Source organism: Microtus oregoni, unplaced genomic scaffold (genome assembly GCF_018167655.1).
Source record: "Microtus oregoni isolate MIOR12 unplaced genomic scaffold, Mior012 000096F_ref0000112, whole genome shotgun sequence".
Lineage (NCBI taxonomy): Eukaryota > Metazoa > Chordata > Mammalia > Rodentia > Cricetidae > Microtus > Microtus oregoni.
In genome coordinates, this window is record NW_024544709.1 from 4,268,029 (window position 1) to 4,280,573 (window position 12,545).

The 12,545-nt window shown below is 42.4% G+C and overlaps 1 protein-coding gene across 4 annotated transcripts in view; it reads right to left on the reverse strand.

Annotated features, from left to right (window-relative positions):
* Window positions 1-528: 528 nt before the first annotated feature.
* Trmt9b (tRNA methyltransferase 9B (putative)) overlaps window positions 529-12,545 on the reverse strand; it is a 46,985-nt gene continuing 34,968 nt past the window's right edge. For all 4 annotated transcript variants that reach the window (XM_041644478.1, XM_041644479.1, XM_041644480.1 and 1 more), the window contains 2 exons: window positions 12,104-12,277; window positions 529-8,157 (listed from right to left, as the gene is read on the reverse strand). In XM_041644478.1, the coding sequence (XP_041500412.1) occupies window positions 7,148-8,157; window positions 12,104-12,277 (1,184 nt within the window). In that variant the 3' untranslated portion in view covers window positions 529-7,147. The remainder of the gene's footprint in view (window positions 8,158-12,103; window positions 12,278-12,545) is intronic.

Genomic DNA, 12,545 nt, shown 5'->3' on the forward strand with positions numbered 1-12,545 from the left:
ATCAATCAGAAAAATTGAAGTCAAAAGTTTGCTTCCAATTTTAACAATCAAAAAAAACCTCTAAACCCCGCCCTGTGCCTGGTAAAAGATAGTTTTGAAGCTAAATTGATATTTAATACTTGAAAAATGGGAGATGACCACACAGAGGAAGAAGTGACAGGCTGTAAAGACCAGAGTGACAGGGGTTTTTTGACCTGTCAGACTGCGAGCACATGTCTGAAGGCTCCAGCCCTGAGTTCCTACGTCCCGCTACCCCCCTTTTTTTCTCTCCAGTTGACACTGAGGGCCAAAGCAACACTCTGATGATAGCCCCTTCCGACAGTCCAGACGAGGGGCTCTCAAGCAGCAGGATGCTAAGGAACTGTCTGCTACTGGATTGCAACTCCTTGGGCTCTATTGTAGTCACAGTGGTGCCAAGCACAAATGCCAGTCTCCACTCCCCTGTGATTATAAACACTGGATAACCTGCAGGTGGAGGTCGTTGAAGGTCAAGCAATATAAACAACACACAGTGTCACCTTGGGATGGTCTACTACATCTTTATTAGTCTTTAATATGTCTTTTAAAAAGTAGATAATATTCTTTTTATTAATGCATTAAAGATAGTGTATTATTAGATTGTTAACCCGGCTTCCAGACAGCAGGAACAGAGTTCAAGTACAAACTTTTCCAGTTTTGTTGAAGAGTAAAGAGAATTGGATGCGTGAACTAAACGGCTCCTGCCATGACACGCCAGGAAAAAAAGCATGATTCTTTTTCTCTAGCACTATTATTAAAGGGCACACAAACACATAAATAATCAAATACATATTACAAGCATGCAGGCTAGACTATTTTTAATATTTGTTACAAAAAGATCCTGGCCGTTGTTGTTTAATGTAAATAAAATACCTTTAAGTTATAAGGGGCAGGATGTTGCTTTACCTCAGTTTGTGCTCTCAAACTATGGCTCGCTTCCTCTGGGATAAAAAGAGCTTTGCACTTTTGACACAAACACATATATCAACACCAGAGAAGGCACAAAAACATCCAGCAGTCATCTTAAATGTCCCTGAAACAACAAAAGTCAATTCAATGAAATGAATTTCCATGGTAATTGCTGAGTTAATGTTTTCTACAAGTACACAAGGAAATCTTTTCTTGGTCAGTAATGCCAGCCAACACTGGAGGTCTAGAAATATGCATATATACATAAATACTAACATACATATTTAAGAGCATCTGAAGAACCTTGGACATCTTCACATACATATTCAGAGTGTCTTGGATCTTCTACTTATATGTGGATCTTAAATATTGCCAATGCTCTGAATAAACAAACAGGAGAAGTTTGAATCTTTACCATACGTCGATGGAACATCTAAGCAGAAGTTTTAGGATTGGTGCATACGAAAGATACTTGTCTTTCTTATAGTGTTCCTCCTGGGTGAACATAAGTGCGTGCCTACTTTGTCTAGGGACTTTGATGTCTGGTTACACTTGCTACAGAGGAATTGCTATGACTCACTTTCTTCCATGAGGAGGTAGGAACCTTAGACAAATACATAACCAGTGTGGGGGAAAATCAGTTGTTTTTATGTGGCCGAGTTAATAGTTAAACTAGAATCAGCTTTATTTTTCCTAGCGAGAGTTGAAAGAAAGTCAAAGCATGTATTTGCCAGCTGGGCACCCAATTGTATATCAGCTTTCATAAGTAAGCCATTTATTGTCAGATTAGCCGCTGACAATATAAAGTGATCCATTGTATGTTTATGATCAATTGAAGGAGAACCTTTGTAGAGAAGGTACAGTCTGTGGGGTAATGCTGCCATGAAACACTCTTTCTACTGGGGTACATTGTAGGTCTCAGGGCGAACAACATACTATACACCTTAGGACTGGAGAAGCAGCCGAGTGGGTAGAGTGTTTGCCTGCTATGATCAGGTCCTTGCCCAACATGCATTCAATCATGAGGATAAGATAGTCAAGGTTATCCTCAAGTATACAGCAAGTGAGAGACCAGCCTAAGATGCATGAGGCCCTGTTTAAAACAAAGCAACAAAACAAGAATATTATACCCTTCATAGTCTGCATTTTCTGCTTGATTGTTCTCCTAGATTTCTGTGTGTCTCCTGCAGAATGCTCTTTGTGCTGAGTTCAGTACTTTGTTGATGAGTCACCCCACCCCACCCCAACCAAGACAAGGGCTCTCTCTGTGCAGCCCTGGCTGTCCTGGATCTTGTGTAGACCAGGCTGGCCTTGAACTCAGAGATCTACCTACTTCTGATTCCTGAGTGCTGGAATTCAAGGTGTCATGAAAGCTATTTTTAGGTCTTACCCCAGTTCTGTACATAACTGAGGGTGTGAGGGCAGAGTTCATAATATCAAAACAAGTTCTTGTGTCTGAGCCAAGATGGACCAGAGGACTTGAATAACCAAGCGGGGCCCCTGATCCCCTTGCCTTCCCACGGACTGTCCTTTACCAGATGGGCAAGCATTCGGAATGAGCCTGTTTGGGTAACTGTTTTTGAGGAAAGCATATAGCTACAGCATTTCAAGTCTGAATATATTGGATTCCTTCAAGGGGTGGGGTAATTACTTGTCATTGTGTAATTTTAATGGAACCCTTGTTTAAAATAGCAGATTACAGAACAGAAAACAGGTGCAATTGCAGGAAATGAGTCTGAAAACTAGCATGGGTTGGCTTACTAGGGGCCTGTATGCCTTCCAAATGAGTTCACATCGTATCCTAGAGGACACATGCTTTTGGGAAATCACACTTACAGGGCAATTGTGTTAGAGGTGGTCATTGGCCTTTGGTGAGCTCAGTCAAATGAAGTCTTGGTGTTTAAGACAGACGTTCTCCATGTTAGCATGCAGGTGCGATCCTTGCCACCCCACCCCCACCCCAGAACAGGGGTCTGAATACTGTGCATACAGCAAATGCAAAAAGCGTTCCAGGAGAACACTTGAGTTTCAGGTCATTAAGTCTAATATTATGTGCAGCTTAAGACTCTCATTTGTATCTGGGGCACTGTGCAACTCTGAACAATGGAGTAAATGAAATCCCTGGGTTAGTCCTCATGCTCCTCACTCATAAAACAGGAAAAGGGATAGACATTTTCAGAAGGTTAGAGAGTTGTAGAGAAGCAATCGGAGTGTCCTGCAATCAAGGACTTCTTTTCAAGTAAAATTGAGATACATTTATAGAAGTGAAAGAAAGAAAACACAGAGCTGGAAAGAGAGCTCAGGGAGTATGGATGCTTGCCACCAACCAGGAAGGTCTTGGAGAAAGGAACCAACTCTTGGCAAGTTGTCTTCTGGCTTCATCACACCCACACACATGTACAGGGAGACATAGACACACAAACACAAATAAATACATCTAAGAAGTTAAAAAGAAAACAGAGGGGAGAGAGATGCATAATCTTTTCTTAACCTGCTTGATGCCTTTGTAAAGGGGCAATCGTAGTTAACCTTAAACACTGTTCCTTGCTTAGCACAGAGCCTGGGATCCACCAGGTAGGCACGCAGAGAACATTGGTTAGAAACCCAGGCTGCAGCCAGAACATCCGGGATTGAAACTTAGCTCTGCCCTTGACCAGATGTGTGATACTTAGTGCTTATGTGTAGACTCTGATGATTTAGCTCAGTTTCTTTGCCTGCCTTAGATTTTATCTGCAAAATGATAACATAAGTATAATTGTCTGAGAGAGCTGTGGAGAGGATTACAAACAAAATAATAAACACTGGCTACTACAATTAGCTGCTATTATTGTTTCCCTTTTTTTCATGTCCAGGGAAAGGGATGCTTGTCTTCATTTGTTCATTGTCTAGCTGTAGAGCCAACAGCCACTCCAATTTCCTTCTCTCTCCCAAATTGGGTCTTCGTAGCCCAGTTTTTAAAAAAGAGATTCATTTTTATGCTTTAATCTGTCTGCCTGTTTCTTTCTGTGTTTGTGTGTATTTGTCTCCATGTGTGTGGGTCTGTGCACACGTGAGTGTGGGCGCCCTTGGATTTCTGCAGAGAGGCATTTATGAGCTGCTTAATGGGTACTAGGAAACAATCTCAGGTCCTCTGCTGGAACAGTAAGCACTCCCAGTCACCAAGCCACCCCTCAAGCCTCTCACCCTTCATTTTCAAGGCATTTCTCCCCTGCCAAGAACAACCAGAGTTCCATTCTCTGTTCTCCTGGCAGCCCACAGATTTGAAAGACCCACCCGTGTTCATTTGTTCGGCGGCGAATAGCACACAAGGACATTCAATGCCCGATTTACATTTGGATAATTTCCTGTCTGGATCACCTTCGATTTTTACCGACTCAGAAGAAGGTCAGTTACACAAACAGTAGCCTCTGTTTTCTAGAATTGGGACAGAGGAGAAGGGAAAACTAGGAATGGCAAAGAGTGATGGGACTGTATGGGGCTGTAAGGTAAGAGGGGAGGATCAAATCTGTATGACAGTCAGTGTTGTGTGCAGCTAGTCTGAAGTCACCAGAGCACACTAGTCAAATTGCATCACTCTGCCGATAAGTAAATAAAACAAAGCAAGCAATACAACAACAACAACAAAACAACAAAACCTCTGAAGCCTAATAACCCCGAGAAGCTAACCATTCACTCGGCAGCCAGGAAAATATTATCCGCATTGCATCTTTTGTTTATATCAAAGCATTTGTTTGTTTACACGAAGTTCTCCACACAAACCAGCAAGGCACCACTGGTCCACCTCTAAGGATTCTCTAACCACTTCCCTGAACTTGTCTTCCATGTCAGACAGACATGCGGTGATGGCAGGAAGGAACTAGTAAAAAACATTTTGTCTATGAGCAGTGGAGGTTTTCAGATAGCGTCAGGCAGATCAGGGAAATCTACACACAAGCTGGCGAAGGCTGATGGACACACTCTGTCTCCACGGCTGCTCATTTAGGACTTGAGTTTCTCTCTGAGCGAGCTTTAGAATGATGAGGATATTTACATTAGTTTTCAATGGCTTTTATCACGAAAGGCAAACATTGAATGAAAGAGTGCTTCTGGCAAGACTTGCCCGAAGAATGGTTACCTGGTTACTAGTTTTGCCACATATACACTGTAACATCTGGATTCATAGACGTCTTCTGCTCTACAGTGAGCCCATGATTGCTGTTACTAGTGTTCACAGCTCTGTCAGTGCTGTATGAAAAAAAAATCTCTCTCTCTCTCCCAATAACTCTACTGAAGGCCTTTTATTACAAAGTGGGGGTGTATGTTTATTTTATGAGCTTGCTTAGACACATCAGCTGGCACGCCATCTCGTCACAGCCTAGTGAACTGGGTTCCATATAATGACCTTGACGGTGGCAAGTTACAGCCAGAGAGGGTGATGTCAAGCTTGGAGGTCCTGCAGCAAAGCCAAATGAAAAGGGATGACAACAGATCTCAGAGGCAGGAAACCACAGTGGAGGAGGTCACCGACACCGTCTCCGAGTTGCTGTTTCTCCAACGAAGCCACCTTTATTTGCAGTTTAATGTAATAATTTGAAAAAATGAAAGGCACACTCCCTTAAATTTTAATTTCCCCTTCACTCTATGTCTATTGTCATGGCTCCCTGTACATTGAGAAGTGCAAATCGCATGGACGACTTCCTCAATGGGGGTGAGGTGAGCTGGCTTTCGAGCGAGGAGCCTTGGGGATTTCCCAAAGCCATTCTAAAATTACCCTTGAATTTTTCTCAAAAGTAGCTTCATTCTGTTAAGTTTTGGCAAAATCACTAAAGAGGGTAAAGACCAAATGAATGTGATCTATTATAATTTCTGTTAATTTTGGAGTGGAAAATAATAAAATGAAGATTGGATTTTAATTCAATCCCCATCGTTATATTGGTCCAGAAAGTACAATGACTATTTGATTTTCTGTCTATTAAAGGATGATCTGGAACCACATTCCTTGGCCGACTTATTTTTGTTTCTCCCAAGTCCAGTCTCTACTTAAAATAAAAATTGTTCCTTGGGATCCATGACACAGAACTAAACAAACCCTTGGTTAAATTCAAACAGAAACAGCAATTTTACAATGCCTGGTCTTAATCATTGCTCTATAGAGTGTCAGAAATTCAGCCTCTAAGTTTGATTCTGTCTAGGTCATTGATAAAATAAACCTAATGTGGTCACCTTCAATAGTATAAATGCCTGGTTGCAATAGCAAATTCCAGTTATGTGTCCACCAAGGCTGAATACACAATGCTTTTCAGAGCTCTTCCCAGAAAAGCTAGTCTAATTAGATTCTCAGATATCTCAGACAAGCATTTCCTAGTCAAAAACTCTTTGGTTAGTTTCGGCACTAGCCCAGTAGGGTATTTATGCTTCTAATACCTTTGGGGAAATGCCGTCAAAAGACTTAGGCTGTCTCCCACCCCTCTGTTGCTCTGCATGCTAACAATGTTTTTCTTTTCTTCTGCATGCATGCTGATTGTTGAGCATGCTAGCTGCCTGCGCTAACACTAAGCCACACCCTCTGCCAACAGTGCCTTTAACGGCCTTTGGAGCCACACTAAAGACAGTATTGTTTAAGGTGATCGTCCAGAAGGATGCTTGCACGTGATTTAGAGAGCCTGGGCAATATTTCTGTTCTTCTGCACCACACCAGCTTCTCTTGAAGGCTTGAAGTAGGTAAAAGCAAAGCCTGGAAGCAAGATACTCCTGCAGCAAGCCTCAAAGAATACATACCCAGCAGCTAAGCAGGGGTCCTTGTTACCGTCCACATAGATCTAAGGGATGACCTGAGAACCAATATAATTTATCTATATAAAAAAATACTGCTTCTAAAAGGTATATTTAACAGCAGACTATTTAAAAACCAAAAGGTAATACTGACATCGGACATACATGTGTTATAATATATTCATCTCTGGGAGAAATAAAATCAAGCCTGTACTGAAGTGCGTTTTCTATTGCTCCCTCAAGTCCTTTTATTGACATTTGAGCAGGCGTATCCTGTGGTGGATGCAGTAAGCTCCATGTTCTGTGCTTACTCAACGATTCAGAGGATCAGGTCAAAGTGCCGAAAGATCATCTTGTACCTGGATTTGAAAACAATGAAACAGGATGTTGATTTGGGTGCCCACATCGGCCCCAGTGGACAGATGACGGTCAACCTCTGAAGCCCCTGCCCTGAGTGATGCAATTGATCCTAGCTCCCCCTCTTCTCTGCGATGATACACCAGTTGCCATGGTCATTGCCAGCACTCAGAACCTGCAGCTCAGACACACTCTCTTGCAGAAGTCCGGACAGCTCGCCTTCCCGGAACACATGGTAGTAGCGCATGAAGGCTCTGGAGTCCGGAGCCGCCTCCCGTTCCTCTGCGCAACTTGGGTCTTCTGATTGGGAATCTGTAGAGTCGAATGCAGAAACTCTCCTTAACATTTTTCTGGCAGAAGAATCACTGACGTTACCTGCAGCCCGACTGTCTCTGGTGTCAGTGATGTCCAGAAAATCGCCACCCTCTTTCCTCCTGCTGTGTCCTCCCTGGTGTCCACTGAAGGTCTCCGAAGTGACCGTTTGTCCCAGCCAGCGCAAGTGTCTTTGAGAACGTGTGTCTACAAACACCTCATCTAAGTTTGGTCCTTTGGTTGACAACGGGTCCTGGGGATGGAAGTCTAAACTGGACTGTCTGGAAGGCTGACGGGACACAGTGCTATTTGTCCAACCCTCTGTGATTTTCATAGGTCCTGTTCTTTCAGTTTGCTTCTTCAGGGTTGATTCATCCAAAGACCTGGAGAAAAACCAGGAGCGAAGAGATTTTCCAAAATTGTTATACAATCCATTCTCTTCCTCACCATCCTTCGAAATATCTTCACAGCAGGTTCTGGTCACCACAGGCCCATAGTCCATGCTGTGGGACCTCTTCGAATCGCACCTGCCCTTCAAACATACTGCACAGCCACACGCAGAGCCAGGACCCTCATAGCCTTGGCTCATGGGATGCCCACACTGATGCCCCCACGACTGGTGGGATTCTGAGAGCAGCCGGGAGCAGAGTGCATTGTTCCACGGCACAAGCACATCCTGCTTCTCGAAGCGTCGGTTCTTCTGTTCCATTGCCCAGACGTAAATCATCAGTTGGCCTCCGGGAGCTAAGACCCTGGCCATTTCCTTTATTGCTCTAATTCTTCTTTGTTTTGTAGAAAAATGATGGATGACTGAAAAAGAAAATGGGAACAAAAGAAAACTTAGATCTCACTGTGCAAACATCGTATGTGTAAGCACATACATACTGATGTGTTTCCACAGAACAGAGGTGAAGTTCTGACCTAGAGTGAGCCTTATCTCATGGGTTTGTGTACTGGCTGGTTTTGTGGGTCAACTTGACACAAGCTAGAATCATCAGAGGATGGTACTTTAGCCAAGGAAATGCCTCCATGAGATCCAGCTGTAAGGCATTTTCTCATTTAGTGATCAATGGGGGAGGGCCCAGTCCATGGTGGGTGGTGCCATCTCTGGGCTGCTGGTCCTGGGTTCTATAAGGTTTACTGAGCAAGCCAGGGCAAGCAAGTCAGTAAGTAGTCCCCCTCCATGGCCTCTGCATTAACTCCTGCTTCTAGGATCCTGCTCTGTTTTGAGCTCCTGCTCTGACTTCCTTCACTGATGAAGGGCCGTGCTGAGTGTAAGCCGAATAAACCCTTCCTCCCCAACTTGTTTGGTCACAATGTTTTGTTGAAGCAATAGAAACCCTCACTAGGATGGTCTGGCTTTCAGAGAGACACAGTTTTTGGCTTGGGTAAATTTTATAGAATTGAATAGTCTCTTCAGTTCCAATAAGAAACCTAGAGATATTGTCAAATCTCTCTTTAGCTCCAAAGCCTGTGGAATTTGATAACTGGACGAACAAGGATAATCAATGTGAATTACTGAAACATGAAAGGGGCATTAAATGAGGCAGTATTCTCTGGTGGAGTCTATGAGATAATTTGTTGTTTTACTGAACAACTGCTATTTCCATAGAAACAAAAGATGAGCAGCAGTAAGTCATTGGTGTTAGTAATATTCATGAAACAAGTATGGTGGAGCAAAGGGTTAAACATTACTTTTTCAGTTAGGTAATGCAAAGAGAAGCCAGCTAAACACAAGTGCAAATGCTTACCTAGCATTTCTTAAAGATAATATAATAATTGTGTGTGCTTAAAAAACCAATTTACAAGTTACTATTTACTTCTAAGTCCTGCAAAGTTGAAGGGAGGGTCGAGCATTTTCTAAATAGAATCCACCTCTCACTTACATGGATGCGTGTTATTGTGGGTGCATAGTATTAGCAGTAATAATTAGTGTGCTGTACTAGGTGAACCCAGGAGACAGCGTGACAGGCCATCACTCTACCACTGAGCTGCACCCCTGCTTTTATTACGTATATTTTCACCAGTGCTAGCCTATTAGATCCTGGAGGGGTTTAACTGGAGCACTGTGTCAAGAGGAAACATCCTTAGTCTTTGAAACAGGACCCGTTACATAGATCAGGAAGGAGATTGGTTCCAAGCAAAGCTGAGAGACTCCCTCTCTGCTGCGGGCGGAGAGCCGCTGAAACTGTCCTCCTTGTGATTGCACCATTTAGCTCTTAGCGGCGATTTTAAGCTGGTGACTTCTGGGGTTTACCTGCCACAGGGATGCATGGAATATGGAAAGAGAAAGTCTGGTAGAGACATAAATAGCTTTCAAAGGGAGATCACGCAACATTTGTATTTTTTTCTGTTTTTCAAATTTTTGGTTTTGTGTGTGTGTGTGTGTGTGTGTGTGTGCGCGCGCTCGGGCATGCTTTTGCGTGTTTGTCTGCACGTATGTACATCCACCATGTTTGTGCAGTGGCCAGGAGGGGGCGCTGAATTCCTTGGAACTGGAGTAACAGACAGTTGTGAGCTGCTATGCTCACAGACCACAGGACACAGTTTCTGGGGATCGTGACATCTCACTGGAGGGATCTTCTAAAGCCCAAATAGGGGACAGGGGGAAACATTAAAACAGGACTGTTTCACTCAATGTTGTAATAGACTAACATTCCACGATTTTGCCCGGCTTTAAAGGGTGTTGGTATTATGTACGAAACAAAGTCTTTATTAATTTATTGATAAATACAGAACAATTCATTTTTAGTTATAATTTTATGCAGAAAAATGACTCAATGTTTTAAACTTATATTTAACTGAGTATGAGTAACAGCTTTTAAATCAAGTGTTTTTTTTAAATTTTCATTTGTGCATCTGTATCTGTGTGAGCCAATACCAGGTGTTTACAGATGCCTATAAACATGTATTAGATCCTCTAGGACTGGAGTAGGCAGTTTCTGGGAAGCGAACCTGGGCCCTCTGCAAGAGTAACAGTGCTCTTAACTGCTGAACCATCTCTCTAGCCCCACGCCAAATGTTTTGGAGGAAAAAGAAGTTTAAGGAGGATTTCCTCACACATGTCAAACGTGCTATGTACACACACATACGTGCTCTGTTAGGAAGCACTGTGAGTGTCACTATAGTGGCATCTGCCTAGAATGTCCCTGCCGAGAAACTATGCTGAAATTTTAAAAATTAAAAGAATATTTTTGTGAATTGTAATCACAAATTAAGTGCAAAAATAGTATTTAATAATGCACTCTCTCTGTCTATATATATATATCCATATATGTACCCAATACACATACCCCATACACGTACCCCAAATATGTACCACATATATGCACCAATATATTCACCCCATATATATACCCCATATACTCATTCCACATATAATCTCCATATATATATATATATACACACACCATATATACACCCCACATATACGCTCCATATACACACTCCATATATATGCACCATATAAGTACTTAGAAGCAATTTTTCTGTCAGAGAGGCTCAAAAAAAAAAAACCCACCAACTTGAATCCAACTTTTGGATTATAGATCCAAATGATGACAGCGATTTCCTTTAACACCCTGCCACATCTTCTATTTTATGACTTACTGCTCTTTAACTTTGCAAGTGCTTAGGTCTTACTAAGCACTCAGAACTTATGGGCTTAGCAGACGTGCCACTGGCATTCCGAGCTAGATCATTCCTGTTACCCACTAGGTGACATCATGAATGGTCGTCAGCTTCCATGAGATCACCTGGCTTTGGTAAAGCTTGTTTCGTCAAAAAGCTAACTAAAGAAATGTGTTGAATCAACTAATTTCCCCTGCGACAGATTTGAGAGCTGTAAAGAACTTAGTGGAAGATTCCTTTATTTTTGCTATTTGTTTGTTTATTGAGACAAGGTCTTACTATGTAGCCTTGGATGGCCTAGAACTCACTAATTACAACAAGCTGGCCTCAAACTCCCAGAGATCCACCTGCTTCTGTCTCCCAAATGCTGAGAATCAAGGTGTATGGCACCATGCATGGCTACGGGACCCTCCCACCACATTTAAGTACAACCAACACATTGGACGGCAAGAGTACTGGGTAAAGTGAGCTCATATATGTGTGCATGTTTCAGGCATGGATTTTTGTTATTGCTGCTGTTTTGTTTGCTCTGGCATTGAGTTTACTAGGAAGATGGACTCATTAACAACATCCAGACTTAAGAACACAAAAATAGGATAAAACAACGCAGTCTGGGACCTGTCTTTTCCAGGAACTTGAGTACCAGTGAGTGACACACATGTCCAGGGTTTGTTCAATACATTTGCTCTAGAATTTTCTGTTAACAAAGAACACTGTTTTGACCTGTTTTTGCTTGTCTGTTTCAGTAACATGACATCTGAAAAATCTAACTGTATGCCAGGAGAATCTGGCTTGATCTCAATCTAGCAAAGCATATTTTCAATGAGCAAGAGCCCTAACATTTTTCATGCACATAATAAGAGAAATGGGAACAAATCATCAAAAACAATGCAATAATAGCCTGAAGGTTTAAAATTAAAACTATATATATATTGTTTATAGTATGTATCTATACACACACACACACATATATGTATGTGAGGCAAATAAGTCATGCAGTTGAATTTATTTTAAAATTAGATAAAATGCATTGCATAGACCTCTACCAAGAATGGACATTGAGTCATGTGATTGGCCTGACCGTGGTTTTTCATGACAAAGTGTGATGGTGGCCTGGCTGCCTTACCTCCTATGGAGATGATAGCATCGAAGCCCTGGTCCCTAAAAGGGAGATTAAGGTTGTCACATATCATGACTTCACCCCCTCTGTTCCGGGCAATCTCGACCAGAGGCCCGCAGTAGTCACAGCCCAGGGTATGGACTTGGCTATTCACTTTAAGGTACTTTCCATTTCCACAACCTGTAAGAGAAAAACTTCTGTTACATGCTGGCCTTACTGGAAAAATGCAAGTTAACTTGTCCTATAACAGCTAAAGAAACTATATTAAATGACCAAGACACAAGACTTCAGCAGATTCACACAGAAGAGGGGGAGAGTCACATTAGGGGGAAAAAAGATATGTCTGCAATGTTTTTTGGGGCAGTGCCCACGGGGCTCAACACATCAGCACAATCCAATCACATGAGCTGGCCTGTCCCTGGGAAACACAAGCTCCAGCATCCAGAAA